The sequence below is a fragment of the Anomaloglossus baeobatrachus genome, chromosome 12, assembly GCF_048569485.1.
Source record: "Anomaloglossus baeobatrachus isolate aAnoBae1 chromosome 12, aAnoBae1.hap1, whole genome shotgun sequence".
Lineage (NCBI taxonomy): Eukaryota > Metazoa > Chordata > Amphibia > Anura > Aromobatidae > Anomaloglossus > Anomaloglossus baeobatrachus.
Window position 1 is genome coordinate 117649730 of NC_134364.1, and position 21173 is coordinate 117670902.

General features: G+C 45.2%; 1 protein-coding gene across 1 annotated transcript in view; it reads left to right on the forward strand.

Moving 5' to 3' along the window:
• The window catches only part of DISP2 (dispatched RND transporter family member 2), a 45215-nt gene that overhangs the window by 8729 nt on the left and 15313 nt on the right, over positions 1–21173 (forward strand). The window contains exons 2-5 of the mRNA XM_075331255.1: positions 13876–14313; positions 17485–17514; positions 18957–19080; positions 20784–20899. Coding sequence (XP_075187370.1) covers positions 13876–14313; positions 17485–17514; positions 18957–19080; positions 20784–20899 — 708 coding nt within the window. The remainder of the gene's footprint in view (positions 1–13875; positions 14314–17484; positions 17515–18956; positions 19081–20783; positions 20900–21173) is intronic.

Here is a 21173-nt window from a genome sequence, read left to right on the forward strand (position 1 = left end):
AAGAGGGGCGGGTCGTGTGGCGGCACAGCAACGTCACACGGCAGGCGGCCAATAGAAGCGGAGGGGTGGAGATGAGCGGGACGTAAACATCCCGCCCACCTCCTTCCTTCCGCATAGCCGGCGTGAGACGCAGGACGCAGGTAGGAGACGTTCCTCGCTCCTGCGGCTTCATACACAGCGATGTGGTGCTGCCGCAGGAACGAGGAACAACATCGTAACATCGGTCCTTCCGAAATGATGGAAATGACCGACGCTACACTGATGATACGATTTCGACGCTTTTGCGCTCGTTAATCGTATCAAAAATGATTTACAACACTCCGATATCGACAGCGGCGCCGGGATGTGCGTCACTTTCGATTTGAGCCCACCGACATCGCACCTGCGATGTCGTAGTGTGCAAAGTAACCCTTAGGCCCCCTTCACACGTCCGTGAAACATGTGCGTGTTTGGTCCGTTTCCGTATATACCGGAGACACGGCCAAACGTGCACCAATGTTAATCTATGATTGTGGTCACACGTCCGTTATTTCATTATGTCCGTGTGTGCGTGTCCCGTGATCCGTATGTGTTTGCGTTTTGCACGGATTGCATGTCCGTTATCTGCACGGAGCCACGCACACGTGGACACAATGAAAGTCTATGGGTATGTGCACACACGTTAGTAAACACGTATGCATCTACCTATAGTCCGTGTCCGTTTGGTGTTTAATTTGCTAGTGATGTCGGCTATTCTTTCTATTTCTGTGTATGTCGGTCAATCTCCCTGAGTCCGTCGGTCGGTCTCTCTGTCTCTCTGTCGGTCTCTATGTCTGTCTGTCCCTCTCTCACAGTCTGTCGGTCAGTTTTCCCCCCCTCTCTCATACTTACCGCTCCTCGATCTCCGGCGCAGCGCTGCACGGCATTCACACTGCTGCGGCGGCTTTTACTATTTTGAAAAAGCCGGCCCGCTCATTAAACAATCTCCTATTCCCTGCTTTCCCCCCACCACCGGCACCTATGATTGGTTGCAGTGAGACACGCCCCCACGCTGAGTGACAGGTGTCACACTGCACCCAATCACAGCAGCCGGTGGGCGTGTCTATACTGTGCAGTAAAATAAATAAATAAATAATTAAAAAAAAAACGGCGTGCAGTTCCCCCCAATTTTAATGCCAGCCAGATAAAGCCATACGGCTGAAAGCTGGTATTCTCAGGATGGGGAGCTCCACGTTAATGGGAGCCCCCCAGCCTAACAATATCAGTCAGCAGCCGCCCAGAATTGCCGCATACATTATATGCGACATTTCTGGGGCTGTACCCGGCTCTTCCCGATTTGCCCTGGTGCTTTGGCAAATCGGGGTAATAAGGAGTTATGAGCAGCCCATAGCTGCCAATAAGTCCTAGATTAATCATGTCAGGCGTCCTATGAGACACCCTCCATGATTAATCTGTAAATTACAGTAAATAAACACACACACAACCAGAAAAAATCCTGTATTAGAAATAAAAAACACACACATATACCCTGGTTCACCACTTTAATCAGCCCCAAAAAGCCCTCCATGGTCCGGCGTACTCCAGGATGGTCCAGCGTCGCATCCAGCGCTGCTGCATGGAGGTGACAGGAGCTGCAGAAGACACCGCCGCTCCGGTCACCTCCAAGCAGCAACTGAGGTGAGTAGCGCGATCAGCTGCTGTCACTGAGCTTACCCGCGGCCACCGCTGGATCCAGTGACAGCGGGTAACCTCAGTGACAGCTCAGCTGATCGCACGGCTGTCTTCATTAGCTGCGTGGAGGTGACCGGAGCGGCGGTGTCTTCTGCAGCTCCTGTCACCTCATGCAGCAGCGCTGGAAGCGGCCGCTGGACCATCCTGGATTACGCGGACATGGAGGGCTTTTTGGGCTGATTGAAGTGGTGAAACCAGGGTATATGTTTGTGTTTTTTATTTCTAATAAAGGATTTTTTCTGGTGTGTGTGTGTTTATTTACTGTAATTTACAGATTAATCATGGAAGGTATCTCATAGACGCCTGACATGATTAATCTAGGACTTATTGGCAGCTATGGGCTGCCAATAACTCCTTATTACCCCGATTTGCCAAAGCACCAGGGCAAATCGGGAAGAGCCGGGTACAGCCCCAGAAATGTCGCATATAATGTATGCGGCAATTCTGGGCGGCTGCTGACTGATATTGTTAGGCCTGGGGGCTCCCCATAACGTGGAGCTCCCCATCCTGAGAATACCAGCCTTCAGCCGTATGGCTTTTATCTGGCTGGCATTAAAATTGGGGGAACCGCACGCCGTTTTTTTTTTAATTATTTATTTATTTTACTGCACAGTATAGACACGCCCACCGGCTGCTGTGATTGGGTGCAGTGTGACACCTGTCACTCAGCGTGGGGGGCGTGTCTCACTGCAACCAATCATAGCGCCGGTGGGCGGGGAAAGCAGGGAATAGGAGATTGTTTAATGAAGCGGACGGCTTTTTCAAAATAGTAAAAGCCGCCGCAGCAGTGTGAATGCCGCGCAGGGCCGCGCCGGGGACGAGGAACGGTGAGTATGAGAGAGGGGGGGAAACTTCAGTCACTCGGGGGATTAGCGGTCACCGGTGAATCCTTCACAGGTGACCGCTAATCAGTACTCGACACAGACAGAGCCCGCGGTATGAGGATGAAGTCGGGTGAAGTTCACCCGAGTTCATTCTCATCGCGCAACTCTGTCTGCTGTCAGCCGACATTTATAAACGACATTGTGCATCACACACACGGACATTCCACACGGACATTCCACGTACACATACACGTTAATTCCACACGCACACACGGACGTTCTGCACACAAACACGGCTACATACGCAATTCACACAGGTGCCACACGGACCATAAAAACGGACACAAAACGGGACACGGACCCGAAAAAACGGCCCGTAACACACGGTGCGTGTTTTTCACGGACGTGTGAAGGGGGCCTTAGGCAAAGCCTCCAAAACAGAATCCAAATCATTCATTCTTTTAGGTACACTTGCACACAAGTTTTTTGAAGGAACTCGGCAGAATGGTTGTTCCAAACATCGGTGGAGGTATAACCACAGATCTGTGTATGTAACTTGTGCAGATCCTTCTGCCTCTTCATATAATCCCAGACAGACTGGATGATGTGAAGATCAGGGCTCTGTGGAGGCCGGATCATTAATTCCAGGACTTCTTATTCTTTTTACATTGAAGATAGCTTTTGATGACATTGGATCTATATGTGGGGTCGTAGATACCTCCCTGATGGCCCTGATGGCGGTATTGCAGAATTGATAACTTTGTGTAGTGTCTCTCTCACAGAGGACTGACAAAACTAATCACTGAGAAATGCAGTAAACAGGCTATATGCTAGGTGGCACTAGGGATTCTAGAGACTGAGGGAAGTCAGGCAGGCCGGGGTCAGAACCGAGAGGACGCGAAGAGATTCAGGGAGCAGACAGGAGCGAGGTTGTGAAACAAGCCGGGGTTCAGGTAACCAGGAGAGTATGTACAAACACAAGGGACAAAGAGTAGTCAAGAGGGAAGTCGAAGGCGGGAGCCAGACAAGAATGGAAAAGTCAGGAGGAGCAGGCAGAGACAAGTCAGAGGTGAGTCTGGGTACAAGTACCAAGATCAATTGCTATAACCAGGAGCCGGGCCGCTTACCGCAACTTAACCAGAGAATACGACTGGTGTCACTCCGGGCACCAACACTCCCAGATAAAGCAGAGCAATTGTTCAAAAGTGGTGCGGTGAGAGTAAGCCCTTCTCACCACCGGCGAACGACCAAGTGCAGGGAATGGCTCGTCACAGGTCAAAGAAATAACATGACGGGTGCACGCAGGAGGACACAACAGAAGGTCTCTGCACAGGAGCTGCACCGCAAATCAAGGGCCCGTGACACCTATGCAGAATTTTTTACACACCTGATCAAGACTAGCTGGAGCTAGTATTGACAAAAAGAATGGCAACCTTTTTCCCATACAAAACTAATAGTCTGCTTGACGAAAAACAACCAGTAAAGGAGGACACTGTAGATATGCCGCCCCTCCAGCAGTCGAACTGCTTGATCCGGGGTTACTGTGGCTCGAGGGTCTCCGAACCAGGGGCTTGTGGCCACTCAAATGTAAAGGGGGTATTTACAGGGGATAAATGTTCATGACGCCACCTGCGGGTTGTGGTAAGGGGAGTACCGTCGCTGCCGATAGGAGTACCGGGGCTGATGGTGTGGGGGCAGCAAGGTGTCAGTCCCTTCGCAGGTAGGGATGGCCCCGAGTAGTGGGGGGTAAGGAGGTATGGTGATCGGGTAGCTCGGCCTTGGGAAAGCAGGGTGCAGGGTTCAGGTTACTCACTGCGGTAGTCCTGGTGCTGAATTAGGTGGAATAAGCAGACACTCACACAGATGGTAAACCAAAGTCTCTAGGTACCACAGTCTCTGCAGGGGGAGCCCGTCCAGATCCCGCTCCCACCAGTGTCACTTGGTAAGTCCGGAGCCCTGCCTCCGTGCACAAATTGATTGACCTTTGTGGCTCCTCGGCTTGAAGCTTTCGGGGCCCCGCTACCCGTGTGTATGGCAGCTGTGCTCTTGATGGCTGGCACTTGGGATTTTAGTGGGTTCTGTGCTTTGGAGAACCCTATCCCCTGCATTGTGCTGATACCTTCAATCTATTGAGATCTTGGGGAAAGTTCATAAAGAGACTACCCTCCACAGGTTAATTATCAAGGCGCCTGAAGCTCTTCCCTGATCTAGGGTCCTGTACCCCGCCATGCTCGGTACCGGTACGGTAATTGGGCTTTCTGGTGCCGACAGTCCTCCTAGACTGCGTCCGGTACACTCCTGTCCAGTGTTCCTAATACCAGTCCCCGACTCCTGTGGTCCCGGACCACCGTCTGCGACCCAACCTGTCGCCTCCCTGGGAGCTCCAACTCCCCAGCTCCTCACTCTTTGAGGGCTACTACTGAACTCTCCTGTCTCCCCTCCCACCCCTCTCCTGTCTGCCTAACTCCTAGGTGGGTGGCCGTGCTCCAACTTGACCAACCCACTGGTGTGTCTGTACAGGTCATGGTATGAGGTGTGGTTGGGATGTGTAGTGTGGATGTTAGTGACACCGTTGTTGGGAACATGGAACCATGGGGGTAGGCCCTGCATCCTGGTTGCGGATTGCAGTACCCTGTGGCACCCTGATATATTCAGGGGTGCCACATTCCCCCTTGGTTAAACGTAGCTCGTCCCCAAGCTACAGATCACCTAGAGTTTTATTTTTCAAGAACTGGAAAAGATGAAAAGATAACAGGTTAAATATTCTTCCCATACAGGGGAAACAACACACTTTAAATGTGTCAAACTCTCAGAGTTTACTTAAGAACAACTCGGAATGCTACCGATTGAAGCGGTAGCTGGTAGCTCAGCCTACTCTTCTGCAGCTCCTTCCTGCAACAGTCCATTCCCATTGTCCCTTTCCCTTCAACCCGCCACCCAAAACACCTAAACCCTGGTGCCACCACTAGCCATGGTGTTGCACCACCACGAGTTCCTTGCTGTGTCCATGGTGACAAGGTTGAAAACCCTGATGGTCTAGGGGACGACTCTGGTAAACCTTTTGATTTTTTCTGGTAGTCACTACTCTTGCGCCATCCTCCACTGAGAGTCTCTGGTACCACCTCCTAGTGGCACACCATCTGGGACCCTGATGGCCTTTTTATCTTTAACAAGACAATATAAAAAGGTTCAACAAGAATGGCACAATACCCCTTTAAACATTAACTCCTTTGTCACCCTCCACCGGGGATTCCTGGGACCACCTTGCATCTCCCAGGTTCCTGATGGCCCTTCTCACTTAAACAGAACACTGTAGAAGAGTTCAACAAGAGCGAAAAGTCCCATATTCAACATTTAAACTTCAAACTTCTGTTAAGCCATCACTGCTGCTGAGAACTGGTTCCGGCTCCCTGATTTCGGCCGTTCCCCTGACACACTCGTGCAAAATGCCCTGGCAGGCCGCAGCGGCGACAAATTGGCACCAGAACATCAATAGTATCAGCCGGAGGCTCATCATCTGAAGTGGACTCCTCTTCACACTCCATCACCAGTATCTCTGGCACCGAACGTGCTTACAGAGAGATACAGTAGCCGTTCCCTCTGATGCGTGGAACCCAGGCTGCTTCTGGTGTACTGGAGCCTGAGTCCATCTCCTCCTCTGCAGTTATGAACAGATGAATCGGCTGTTCCACAGCTGGGATAGCAGTGGCCGGGTGCTCTGTACCGAGGTACGGGCAGGGTGATGCGGCCGGGTCTGGCCTGGCCGTGGACGGTACCGGAGGCGTTGCGGCCTGGTCTGGTCTGGCCATGGATGGTACCGGAGACGTTGCGGCCTGGTCTGGTCTGGCCGGTGGTAGGGCTGGAGGCGCTGCGGCCTTTTTGTCTTCTGCAGGGGCTGGAGGTTCCGCTGCCAATGTCAGGGTTAGTGGCTCGGCTGCAGCCACAGCCGAGGGTGGAGGAGGTGGCATGGCTATTGCGGTGGCCGGAGACAGACCGGATTCTGTGTCCGGGTAGGCTGGATCAACCGGAACTGGGTTACTGCTTACCCGCTCCGCACACAGGGCATCCGCTTTACGGGCCCGCACCACCGCGGCCATGCTCATCTCGATCCAAGCAGCCGTCCCGGGAACAGCACTCTCAGGTGACCAGTCTTGTTGTTCCGACATCTTGTGCCGTTCCCTCTGATGCGTGGAACCCAGGCTGCTTCTGGTGTACTGGAGCCTGAGTCCATCTCCTCCTCTGCAGTGATGAACAGATGAATCGGCTGTTCCACAGCTGGGATAGCAGTGGCCGGGTGCTCTGTACCGAGGTACGGGCAGGGTGATGCGGCCGGGTCTGGCCTGGCCGGTGGTAGGGCTGGAGGCGCTGCGGCCTTTTCGTCTTCTGCAGGGGCTGGAGGTTCCGCTGCCAATGTCAGGGTTAGTGGCTCGGCTGCAGCCACAGCCGAGGGTGGAGGAGGTGGCATGGCTATTGCGGTGGCCGGAGACAGACCGGATTCCGTGTCCGGGTAGGCTGGATCAACCGGAACTGGGTTACTGCTTACCCGCTCCCCTCCGCTTGCTGCAAGTTCCAGAAACTTATGAGCAGAGTCCTGGCGTCCCTGCGCCCACCTCCGCTCTCACATCCTGTCAGGCCCCCCCTTGGTACTCATCACCAATCTCTCTGGATGATAGGTGGGGCTTTGGCTTTGCGCCCTTTTGCTGGGGGTGATGGCACAGTTGTTGTTTTTGGTGTCAAAGATGGCAGCAAGGTAATTTTACAGTCACTTTCAGATTTGGACAGTTATGTAAGGCGTACGTCACTCGGGTTAGCGGGCACAGTTCTTATCCTGTTCGTGACGCCAGGAAATCCGAAGTGTGCCACTCCTGCAGCAGTCGAACTGCTTGGATCCGGGGTTACTGTGGCTCAAGGGTCTCCGGACTCGGGGTCTTGCTTCCACTCGAATCTAAAGGGGGTATTTACAGTGGATAAATGTTCGTGATGCCGCCTGCGGGTTGCGGTAAGGGGATTACTGCAGCTGCCGATAGGAGTACCAGGGCTGATGGTGTGGGGGAAGCAAGGTGTCAGTCCCTCCGCAGGTAGGGATGACCCCAGGTAGTGGGGGGGAAGGCCGTATGGTGATCGGGTGGCTTGGCCTTGGGAAAGCAGGGTGCAGGGGTCAGATTACTCACGGCGGTAGTCCTGGTGCTGGATTAGGTGGAATAAGCAGACACTCACACAGATGGTAAATCAAAGACTCTAGGTACTGTAGTCTCTGCAGGGGGAGCCCGTCCAGGTCCCGCTCCCACCGATGTCACTTGGTAAGTCCGGAGCCCTGCCTCCGTGCACAAGTTGATTGACCTATGTGGCCCCTTGGCTTGAAGCTTTCGGGGCCCCCCTACCCGTGTGTATGGCAGCTGTGCTATTGATGGATGGCACTTGGGAGTTTAGTGGATTGTGTGCTTTGGAGAACCCTATCCCCTGCATTGTGCTGATGCCTTCAATCTCTGAGCTCTTAGGGAAAGTTCAGAAAGAGACTATCCTCCACAGGTTAATTATCAAGGCTCCTGAAGCCCTTCCCTGATCTACGTTCCTGTACCCCGCCGTGCTCGGTACCGGCAAGGTAATTGGGCTTTCTGGTGCTGACAGTCCTCCTAGGCTGCGTCCGTTACACTCCTGCCCAGTGTTCCTAATACCGGTCCCAGACTCCTGTGGTCCCGGACCACCGTCTGCGACCCACTCTGTCACCTCCCTGAGAGCTCCAACTCCCCAGCTCCTCACTCTTTGAGGGCTACTACTGAACTCTCCTGTCTCCCCTCCCACCAGTCTGCCTGACCCCTAGGTGGGCGGCCGTGCTCCAACTTGACCAACCCACTGGTGTGTCTGTACAGGTCATGGTGTGAGGTGTGGTTGAGATTTGTAGTGCGGATGTTAGTGACACCGTTGTTGGGAACCTGGAACCATTTGGGGTAGGCCCTGCACCCTGGTTGAGGATTGCAGTACCCTGTGGCACCCTGATATATTCAGGGGAGCAATATAGACTTAAATAACTCATTGAAGAAAGGGGTTTCCAATGCAAAATGAATGGTGTGCTCAAGGAAAAATATACAGTAAGGGAGGACACTGTAGACGTAAAGAACTCATTGAAGAAAGGGGTTTCCCATACAAAACTAATGGTGTGCTCGATGAAAAACATCCAGTAAAGGAGGACACTGTAGACTTAAAGAACTCATTGAAGAAAGGGGTTTCCCATGCAAAACTGATGGTGTGCTTGAGGAAAAACATCTAGTAAAGGAGGACACTGTATAGTTAAACAACTCATCGCAAGAAGGAGGCTCAAAAAATGTGTAGATTTCAACTAATGCACAACTCATTGTTCTACATGGATGGGTATAACATCAGAAAAACAGCTTGTGTGCCATTGGTGTCAAAAGGGAAGCGGAAAGGCAAGGCTCTAATGGGTAAAGGAAGGCAAGCATTGCATGATCAGATCAATCCGTATTTCTCTTGTCCCATACTGATCGCAGGGTCAGAATTTGGAGCGTGCAAAATGAATTGCTCTCCGATGTCAACACTTTAGGTTGGTGTAATGATGTAGAAAATGTTTTTTGGGCACATGTTGTGTTTTCTGATATCTTCCGTTGCATGGCATCTGTTTACCCTTCTGACCGCCTGCTTCCTTGCAGAAAAAGCAATAGATAGATCTGCTACGATGATTACGAAGAGACCGGAGGGAGCAGATTACAGTTTTGAGATTGTTGATTTCCCTTAAAAATCCCCTTCATTCAGTTCATTACCAGACAGATGTAGATTTCCCCAGCACAGAGCCATCTCATTACATAAAGCCAGGAAGGCAGCGGATTAGTAGTTAAACCAGTGCTCCGTCCTGCCGAGAAACAATAATTTCCCTCTGGTGAAAGGTTTAATTACAGCGAGTACTTCAATTAATATAGATAATTAAAGCAGTGCAGAAACATGAAATGACGTCTCCCAGAGCACCTTGGCTTGGGTTTCTGAAGGAAGATGTATTTCTCCAGAATGCTACTTTATACAAATCTAACAAAACAATTATTGAATCAACAAGCCTGAAGTAGGCAAATTATGTAAAATGTTCCACGACTGATCAAGCTACATGATAAGTCTGAAAAACAAACACTCTGACAAGCAAAAGGGTAACAATGTTTAGAACTTTTGACTTTCAGGCTCCATATCTCACCATCCACTACAGCTTTGACCTACATGTTATAGACAATCATCTTGGCTATCTCGTCCACAAATTTGACTTGAAACTATGTAGCATATGATTAGTTATGCAGATTCTTCTCATGTCACTGCTTTGTTACTGTTTTACTCCTGATGGTGGTCAAATCTTTTTTTCTTCCTGTATACTACAAATTACAACCTGTTCTCACATTCTCTAATAGCTCAGTGTGTTATTAAGTTGATTCCCAAGCGAAATGTCATTGGTTCAAATCGAGGAGCAGCCATGAATATTTCCCAAGAAAAGAATAGCTGCATCATCCAGCTCATTAATAGAAGTCTCTCGGCCAAGAAGATTTTAAAATTGAGTGCCATGACAGTTGGGAGAATACAAAATCAAGTCTGTCCAGCTATTCAAAAGCCAAGAGGTGACGTCCAAGCAAAATATTACAGTCAACAAGTCGTTCATCACAAGGTCTATCAGTTCTGGTGACAAACATGGCAGTGGAGGCGGCTCGTCTGCTTCATAATGGTGAGATCACAGACGTCCCTGCAAACACCGAGAGACGCACGTTACACAAGTCTGAAATGGTGGCCCGAAAAAAAGGTGAAGAAGCCTCAACTTCAATATAATCATAAGAAGTGTTGGCTTCATTTTGAAAAGAAGTAGGAAAAGTGGAAAGTAGAAGATAAGAATGGGTGATTTGGAGTGATGAGATGAAAGTCAATAGACGGCTCTGATGGGAGGAAATGGGAATGGAAGAAACAAGAAAAAGGGGGCTAACGGATCGAGAAACTGAAGGAACTGTCAAGCTTGGTGGAGGAAGCCTGATGATACGGGGGTGTTTCACAGCCAAGGACGTTGGATACTTCACCAGGATGGATGGTGGTCTCAATGCTGAGCTACATGTGAGCATCCTACAAGACAAGTTACTTCGTACACTCGAGTTCTCTGGGTATGAGAAGGACGACATAGTTTTCCGGTAGGACATCGACACAAAGCATACGGTGAGAGTGGAGAAGAAATGGTGCATTGACAATGAAGTAGAGGTGCTGGATTGTCCCCACAGTCCCCAGACCTCAACCCAATCCAACACTTCTGGATAGAGTAGAAGAAAAAGCTGTAGACATACCCAAGTTACCCGATCAGTATACACTAACACTGGGAATGTGTAGAAGAGACCTGTGATCAGATTTCGGTTGAGACATGCTTGAATCTGATCGAGAGCCCAAAAGAATTCATGCAGTGCTGAAAGCCAAAGGTGAATTTACAAAATACTAACAAAATAATAAAACGTTGATTTTTAGGAGCAAAACAGTAACAATGCAGCAACATGACAAGAATCTGCATAACTTATGCTACATAATTGAAAGTCAGATTTATGTATGAGATATCCAAGATGATTGTCTATAAAATTAAGGTTGTCTCACGCCCAAAGCTGTAGAGGATGGTAAAATATGGAGCCTGAAAGTCAAAAGATAAAAACATTGTTACCCTTTTGCTCATCAGTGCAGATATATATATATATATATATATATATATATATATAAAATAAAACTGCTCTGTACAGGTTATAATTTGTCGAGGACGCTACTTCCTGCTGCATCCAATGTTTGGTTTTACACTTTTGTTTTTCCCTCCCCTTCTTCAATTGTTGAACAAAAACATTATATTTATATCGCTATAGCCATATGAAGGCTTGGTTTCTTTTTGCATGAGTTATTGTTTTTAATGACTCCATTCATTTTACAATTTGGTTCCGTTCAAAATTCGTTCCAGATAAAAACAAGCCCTCATACTGTTCTGTCCTCCCTACACAGGCCCTGGGGCGTATGAAGATTGCCAGGCAGCAAACCTTTATCCACTGTATAAGACACCAACAACATATGGAGTCGCATAAAACAAAATCTTTATTGGATAGATAAAAATGTAAAAATACAAAAAATACAAAAGATTGTCTCCAAAAAAACAGATCCCTACAAAGGGTAGATATTATCTTATGTTGGCAACACCTAGCCATAAGACTCCCCGTGTAGTATAAATAATGACTACAGCTGGACCAGCCAATAATAATCATATAGTGAATTATACAATTAATGCATGAAAAATATATTTAGTAAAGTCACGAAGTAGAAACACAAGTGTGTTAAGAGATGCCAAATAGAAGTCACATTATGAACACATAACTGTACAAAAGAAGGTCCTATGGTAACACGCAATATACCTATGAGGGAGTCAGCAGGAAAAAAGTAATGGCGTCCCACACACCCAACGTACGTTTCGTATTACCGATGCTTCTTCCCACTCTTATTGATTGTGTTATTGGTGTTGTTGGTACTTTATCCACTATAGTAATAAGGAGACTGTTGCTTGAAGGAAGTCTTTATTTATTGAACATTAGTAGATGTTTGCTAGGTGAAACTGGAATAATAAGATATGTACAATCAGTACATGTATAATATAACAGGAAACATACATACATACAGAGCATAACAATATACATACAGATGTAAGGTAGCTTAAATCTAATTTAATACATGCAGCTATCTAACATGGTGAAAGTCCAGAGCTGCAGATGGCAACAAAAACATATATTTCCTTACCAGCAATGCTATCACAGAGGGGATAAAATGGAGAATGTCCTCAGCTTGTGAGTCTTCAGAAATTGGAGGCTTCCTACCCAGAATGCACCGTAAAGGGGAGGAGAAAGGAATCATGAAACACAAGGCTGGTGCTACTAAAGGTTGGTCACTAGAGGAACCTAAAGTACAACCTAGTAAAGGAAACATTAGTCTACAGCAAACAACAATGAAAAACACGGAATGAATGCAGAACACATACGGCTATGTCACTCAAAAATAATAATATGGCTCCTAAACTAAGGCAAGGGGAACGTGAAATTGCAAAAGTAAACATTTTCTGGTCTGTAAAGGGTCAAATAACCCATATGGGCCTTTTAATTTAGTGATAACTTTTATGCTTTTTCCAAGGGGGTGTTAATCAAAGTATTCCTCAGGGGCATGTCTTTAGAGTGCACTGCATGAATAACGCCCCCTTGGTAAATACTATGAAATTGGCTTTTTCTCTGGAACTATTTGGTTGATTAAAGATTAGATAAAAATTGAGTTATCTGTAATAAGAACAAAAACTAGTCACTTTTAACTTTTTAACAAGTCCTGTTTAAAGAACATGGTCACCTTTCTGAAGAATGAATAGTTTTTATGTAGTGTTCTACTTTTATGTTGTATTTAACACCTTAGTGACACCAATATGTCTAACCTGAGATATAAGAGAATATGATCCCCCGCCACAGGTGAAAATGTAGCAGTGGTCGGCTGTACACTATAGCAGACATCCTGCAGAATCAGCCACGATCAGTATTGGAACCGAAGATGGTCATTTAACCCCTTGGATGCTGCTGTTAATAGTGTGTGCAGCATCTAGATGGTTAACAGAATTCCCACTTTCAACCAATTGGAACCCTGAGATCATGATGACGTGATCCTGATGTTTGTCATTGCCAAATAATAGTCTTAGAGTCCGGCAGTTGTTCAGAAGTTAGCCACATTTTTCTTTCTAGTCATGCCACTTTGCATTAATTCCTAAAAAGCAGTTGAAGGGTTAATAAACTACCTGCCAGCAGTTTCGAATTTCTTTAGGGGGGCTGTTTTAAAGATGATATCACTTTGGGGGATTTTCTAATATATAGGTCCTCCAAAATTCACTTGAACACTGAATAAGACCCTAAAAAAATAGGTTTTGGAAATTTCCTCTAAAAAATGAAACATTGCTGCTACATTTTTAAACCTTCTAACATGTTAACAACATAAAATTACATTTTAATGGTTTTGATGTAAAACAGACATCAGGTAAATGATATTTATTAAATATTTTGAGTAGAGTGACTATCTGAATTAAAGGGATAATCAATTAAGTTTAAAAATTGCAACATTTTTGACAAATTTTGGAATTTTTTATAAAAAAACAAAAAAACATATCGTCCTAAACTTACCATTAACATAAAGTATAAAGTGTCGTGAAAAAACAGTTTTAACATCATTGGGATGTGCTAAAGCTTGATCAGATTTGAAAAATTTGGCCCGGTCAGGCAGGGGCTTGGAGGATGAAACTCTCTCTGATAATACTTTACTTGCTTCCCAGAAATCTAAAATGTGTCCAAAATTATGAAGACAGTGGAAAAGAGAGAATAGTACTGGATAACATCGGCCCAAACACTTCAGCTCTACAGAAGGGTCACCATTGTTTTCTGAAAGAGTCCCCCAATTGCACTAAAGACTGTCTCGCTACATCCAGCCACTACCACCAACCTACAATGAACAGATCCAATGGACAGTTACCACCTCGTGGAGGTGACGCACATCCGCATCAAAAGTGCTGCCACTGCAGTCAAGAGCGCAAATTAAGTTACACGGGACCACAACTGCCAGGACATGAGGATAGGAAGACACTGTGCTCTCATCAATCCAGTGTTAATACCTCCACAGACGTCTCACATCAGACCACGGACTGTATTTGGAAGCAGTGGGCAAATGACCGGAGGGCCACGCAGACAATGCAACATCATGTAGTAACTGTAAGGTAAATTAAAACATTACGCAATATATAATACGGTCTAATACCTCGCTTTCTCATTGTCAAAAAAGTGATTTAAAGCATGCCTCGAGTTTCGCCAACTTCGGCTTCACCCAGGGTATTGTCATGATCAATGCCTGGCTCAGTCGCTGCTGAGCCATTGTATGTATCCTTTTTCCAGGGTTACATGTTATGGGAGGGGCTTATTCTGTTCTGCCTTGTTCTGGAGATTAGGTTGCTATATCTTGGTGCTGCTACCTCAGGAACGCTGCCTGTTGTGAATTCCATCAGAGATGGTGCTGTCCCTGGGAGTGTTTCTGGACTCCCTCTGGTGGCTAGTGCTGGTAGTGAGTCTAATTCTGCATCTGTCGCTCAGACAGGTGTAAAAGATGATTGCTGTTTCAGGTAGCCTATTGAGTCCAGCCTGGGGGTATAAAGGAAAGCTGTCTCTGTCTAACCTTTGCCGGTGATAATTGTTTTGCCTCATGGGAAGATGTCCTGAATCTTTGTCCTCCAGCTTTTTGGCTTTTTGCCTGCTCTTTAGGTTTTTGTTTTACTTTTTGAGACTTTTTTACATTCTCCAGGAATGCTGTCAACAGCGGTTTTTCTTTCCATTGTATCGGATCTGTTCTCATGTCATCCTGAGTCTGCAGCAATGTCTGATAAGTATTTTGCTCTCTTGGTCTGGGCTTGGTTGGGGCTGAATTTGCACTGAAGGGCTTTTCTGCTTGATTTATGCCTTTTCCTAAACCTGTGTTTAAGAATATTATCCTTTGTTTCTTGCTGGTGAATAAGTGCTTTTCCTGCACCATTTTTGGAGAGCCATTTATTCTCAGCAAGAAAGGGAGTTGTTACTCCCTGTCTGATCAGGATTTGTATTTTTTTTTCTTGTGTTTTTTGTAGTTATGTTTTTTTTCTATTACATTTGCCCTTTCCATTTAAATGTATTTGGACAAGAGTTCCTGATATAGTGGGTGGAAGATCATGTGATCTTTAAGGGAATATTTTTTATTATCAGATATTGGTATTTTTTCAGGGTTTTTGCTGGCTACAACCAGTAATCTAGCCTATCCTTTTGTATGTTAGCTAGCAGGGCCTCACTTTGCTTAAGAAAAAGTATGTGTTCAGCTCACCTGTGTCTGTGCACGGCAATCCTGCAGGAGTGCAACATGGTCCGCTGTGCTGGCCAGTTCAGCTCAGAGAGAAGTCAAAGGGAGAGAGAGGAAGTTGGACCCGGCACGTGTACAAATGATAAAAAAATCTTCTTTATTTGCCAATGTTAAAAACACATGAACACACCAAACACAGGGTAAAAAAAGAACATGAGCAGCTTCACACGTTTCGGACTTGGGTATTAAAAACAAAAAAAGTCCTTAGTCATAAGTCTTATAACTAAGGACTTTTGTTGCTTTTAATACCCCAGTCTGAAACGCGTCAACCTTCCCATGTTCTTTTTTGACCCTGCATTTGGTGTGTTAATGTGTTTTTAACATTTTCAAACAAAGAAGATTTTTTTTATTATTTCTACACGTGTCGGGTCCAACTTCCTCTCTCTCCCTTGGACTCCTCACTTTGCTTAACCCTATACTTTCCATCTGTGTGTTGTTTTTTATTACATCACCGTCGTTATATGTTGGGGTTTTTTTTACCTTCATCTGGGGCTCTTCCGAGGCAAGTCAGGATTTCTCATTTTATCTTTGAAGTTAGCTAGTTCTCAGGTGGCGACGAGGCGTCTAGGTTGGTTAGGAACACTTCACCGCTACTTCTAGTTATGTTGTTGTAGTCAGGGGATTGCAGCCAGCTAAGTTTCCAACTACTCTTTGTGCATTATCATCAACCTTTTAATGGGATTTTTGTAGATCTTTATGTGGTCTCCTGACCAGAATAGGTGCCAGTAATAGTTCCTGCTCTGCAGTGTGCGTGTCTGGCTCCCGTGAGTGTTCTCTGATCCGTCCTACCTCCCAGCCGCCTCCCCAACACTGCTTGTCTGTCTTGTTTCCCCTGACTTCCTGATCCCGTCCTGTGACTTTTACGTCCCTGAATGTGGTTTTTGACCTCCTGGCTTCTGACCTTGCTTTGTTGTACCTCACTTCGGCTTTGCTTCTCCCTTCTGACATTGATGTTACTTCCTGGTTCCCGACCTTTGGCTTGCACCTGACCACGATTTGCTTCTCCCCTGGTATTTTACGAGACATCTTGGTACTGACTTGGCCTGCTGACTACTCTATTGCTTTTGCGCTCTCTAGTGGGTTTATCTGCTCACTGCATCTAGGAGCAGTTTCTCCAGCCAGCTTCAGTGCTCCCATTAGTGAAGCATGACAGGTGTATATATATAAAAGGAAAAACTCCACTATATATTTCATCTTAGAAGTTAGATCTGTTTTTCTTGATAGGTGGGTGCACTGGATCTCTTCCTAGTTCCAAAATAATTTTTCCAATAATCTGCCACACCATAGAATAAACTTCAACCGGAGCATGGCTAACTAATAACCCCTACTACCATTTATACTAATCATCTGTGCCCATTCCAAATAAATAGACATAAAAATTCTCAAAATTGCATTTTCATTATACTACCACGGTTTTGCATGTATTTTTACTCTGTAGGCATAACATGAATCTAAACCATTGGATAAATGTCATCGTATCCAATGGATTAGATTTAATTTTTGGGTGATTGCATTCAGAATGAGTATAGATACCTAGAAAACAGTGGTAGTATAATGAAAATGCAATTTTGATAACTTTTTAATGTCTGTGTTTCAGCTATTTGGCATGAACATTGACTGTTGGTATAAATGGTAGGAAGGGTGATTAGTTGGTCGCACTCCAGATGAAGCTGAAGTTGGCGAAACCCAAGTCAGGCTTGGTACATTTTTAAAACTGTTTTTAATTAATGTTTTGACAATGAGAATGAGGGAAATAATTCCCCAATGAGAAGTGTAGGAAATAAAAAAAGTAATCTGGAATTTGGGAATGCCAGAAAGTGGCACCCCTTGATTGCTGGATCTCGTAAACTCCTTGTATGCACATTACGATATTATGTGATTTATATTTGGAGTGTAAACAGCTTTGCTATTGGAAAGATTATTTAAGTGACTTCTCTAATTGATTGTGTCTGTTTTTATTTATTCTTTATTTCTTTATTACATACTAATATTGTGTTTTATTTTGAAGACATGATAAAGCATTCAGGATGCCAAAAAGGTATGTATGAAATACCCATCTATATCAATATAACACATCTCTTTAAAGGGGTTGGTTGTTTTGGAAAAATTTTGTTTGAAGGCTCTACTCTTCACACCTCTGTCCCATCAGCAATTAACTGTAATTTGTTAATGGCCACTGTATAAAGTTTTCTATCCTGCAGTGACTCGGTGGTTGGCCCTGGTGCTTTGCTTTCTGACACACGTCCAACTGAAGCAAGGCAGTGACTGGGATCAATAGGCCCCTTGGCGATCTTCAGCTCATGGAGCGCTTACCTTTTCCTGCCGGATGCCACATCCTCGCCACCTCTGCGTTGCCTGCAGCAGTGTGATCAGGTCGCAGAGTGATAACCTCATCACTCTGCTGCACACTGGGCCACGGGATGACTCATCCTGCTCTGATCTACTGACCTTGCATCCACCACATGGCTAATTTCCATGCAATTCCCTAGAAAGGCTTTGCATGCAATTTAATTGTGTGCAGTGGCTGAAGTGGCACTGCTGGGCTCCTCTGCTGCTGTTGTGACTGGGGCCCGTTGAAAAGGAGGGCCTGGCTAGGGCCCAGGGCTTAATAAAGCTAAGTAATTACCCCGGGCCTAGCTGGGCCCCCCTCTTTACTGGGCCCCATACACCAGTCATGGTTGTCATGCCTTGATTGCCTCATTATAATGTCTGTGCCCCTACAACACCCAGTGTGCACACTCGTGCAGGAGCAGAGTACATCTGCCTTCAGAGCAGAATGCTACAGAGAACTGGACCTTAGCACATGCAGAAACCCCTTCAGACCTGGCCAATTTTTCATTTTTGCATTTAGACTTTGTTCTTCCTTTTCTTCTAAGAGCCATAACTTTTTCATAACATAGCAAAACCAAACTTACTTTTTTAATTTATTTTTTTTAAGGGGTAAAAATAATTCTGTCGATTTGTTTTTTTTTCAATTATTTTGTTTTGGGTCACCATCTTTCAAGACTCGTAATTTTTGTTATACTTCCACAGATGAGCAGCGTCTGCATATTTTCTGTATTTTTTTAATTTTTCATAGAGGAAAAGGAACATGATTCAAATTTTTATATTTTTCTTTGTTTTACAATTAGAAATCTTTTTTTTTTAATTTTTTTTTATTTTTAGGTCCCTTAATAGACTTAAACTTGCCATTGTCCATTGAAGACAGTATTGCAGTATATAGTGTAAACCATGGTCTCCTTTGAAGCTCAACATATAGCTGAGCTTCAAAGGAATACCAAGGTGGCATTGCGGCCCGAAGACACCCGGCTACCATAGTAGCTCATCGGCATCCCGTGATAACTTTGAGATAAACTGATGAGAACACCGGCCACCACAACCCCATCTTTAAATGTCTTCTACAATCTGTATCACATGCACATGTCATCTGTCATAGTTTGCATTGCATTAAGTATTCATGTTATTGTGATTTGCTTACAGCTATTCTCAGCTGATAACAGAATGGCCTCTACCCATCTTGGCAGTCGGTTTGATTCTCATACTGGTGTGTACTTTGGCAGGCCTTCTGGTTGACCCAATGCCAGACTTCTCCAACCCTTTCATGGTGAGTGTTTTCCAGCTGGAAACTACACATTGAAGAAGACCTGTCACTTTTTAAAAAAAATTAAGTTAAATATCTCGTAAAAATCCTTGAGATGCCATCATTCATTTTCCATTTTATGCTGTGTCACTACATTGAAGAGTTATTCAAATTTGTTGCTTTTGGAGAGCAGTATGTGATGTTATAAAAAAAATAGATACTTTATAAAAATCTGCAAAATTCCCTGATTCTGACTCTCTTTTCCGTTTTGCTCTGCGTTGCTCCATTACGGAGATATTCACATTTGATGCTTTTGGAGCGCAACATGTAAAATCTCTGTTTGCAGCCCAACTAGGCGTTTCTTCAGAGTCTTCTCTGGGGCGTGCGCTTTACAGTTTAGTGATGTCTGAGACTGCAAGATCAACCATTGAGCTGTGATTGGCAGGAAGTGGGAGGAAGAGGTGACAGCACATTACCCCAGAGAAGACTTGTCATGGTCAGACTCGAATATGCTCTGCTGCGACTTCAAAGCATGGTAATGTATATTATTGATTTTGTTCCTGAAGAAGGGGTTATACAGCTCCGAAACGTGTAGAACAATAAAATCAGATGTCTTAATCCCCATTGATCTTCAGTGATATTCTTGTGGCAGCACGGATTAACCCTTTTCTTCCATCTCCTCCAACATGACTTCAAACCTGACAGGGACATGATTCCTCTGTGCAGAGCATCTTGCCTTTAAAGATGCTCTGCTGCACTTTCCTGTGTTACTGAGCTAGCAGCTTGATTGACAACGTAGGATTCAATGTTGGTGCTGATTACTCAGGTGTCCCATCTTCCTGGTAATTGCTCAGGCTTCTTTACTGATCATGCTCGCCCAGAACCTTGCCAGTTGTATTCTCTGGTTCTGCATTGTGCTGTTGGTGTGTGTCTCTGTTCTGATCTTGGTTTTCTGACTCCAGACTGTTATTTGACTCCCGTTTGACTGCTCCCTGTTATTTTCGTGACCTCCTGCCTTTTGACCTCGGACCGTTTCCTGACCACGTCTCTGTTTTCCCCTGAACGTATTACGTGCTCTCCTGGTATTCTGACCCTCAGATATTGCCCTGACCACACCTCTGTTTACTCAGTGTGATCCTACATGTCCTCCTGTTACCAGTCCCCAACTTTCCTGACTACTCTACTGTCTATACTATCCCTACGTAGTGACTGCATTACAAGACTCTAAAGAAATGCCCAGTTGCGCTACAAGTAGAGATTTCACATGCTGTGCTCCAAAAGCAACGAATGTGAATATCTCTGCAAAGTAGCAACGCTGTAAAAAACAGAAAAAAGCACCAGAATCAGGGATTTTTACAGGATATTTATTTATCTTTTTTAGCAGGTGACAGGTCATGTTTAAAGGGTTATGAGAAAGACACATTTTGGATTCTATTCACCAATTAATCCTTTAGTTTATATTGCAAGTAAAAATAGTAAATTTCCAGAAAATAGACCTAATCTATATAAAAGTGTCCAAAATCAGCTGACAAATACAAATCCATATGTATGAAGACCCTATAGATGCATTTTTATTCACCCTAAAAAATGTCACCTATATAGTTAAAGGTGTGACCTGCCAAGAAATATTTACATCAGTTATTTAAATTGAGAAGAATTATGATTGTAATATAAATTATACAAAAATGTCATTTTTGAATTGTAAACCGATTTTTTACATTTTACAGGGATTTGAGCCCAGAGATACTGACATTGGAAGAAAATTAACAACCTGGAAAAATATACAGAGCAGCACTGGCTACAAAAAGGTTTTATCTGTCTATCCACAGGGTGAGAAAAGCAGGTATAGGAGAATTAGTATATCCATATCCTAATCAAGCCGGAAATGGTTATTATGTAATATGTAACTTAAAGGGAAGCATCGTCCCCCAACTGTTCATAGGGTCATGTTCCTCTCCGAAATATCATGTCATCCTTTACCTTTAGTGATGCAATCTGTTTCTCCTTGACTGATAAATTTGAAATTTGCTGTTTTAATGCATATGCAAATTAGACTAAAGAGCTCTGAGTGTGATCAGAGCACTTCCCAGGCCTCTGCGGTGTGATCAGAGCACTTC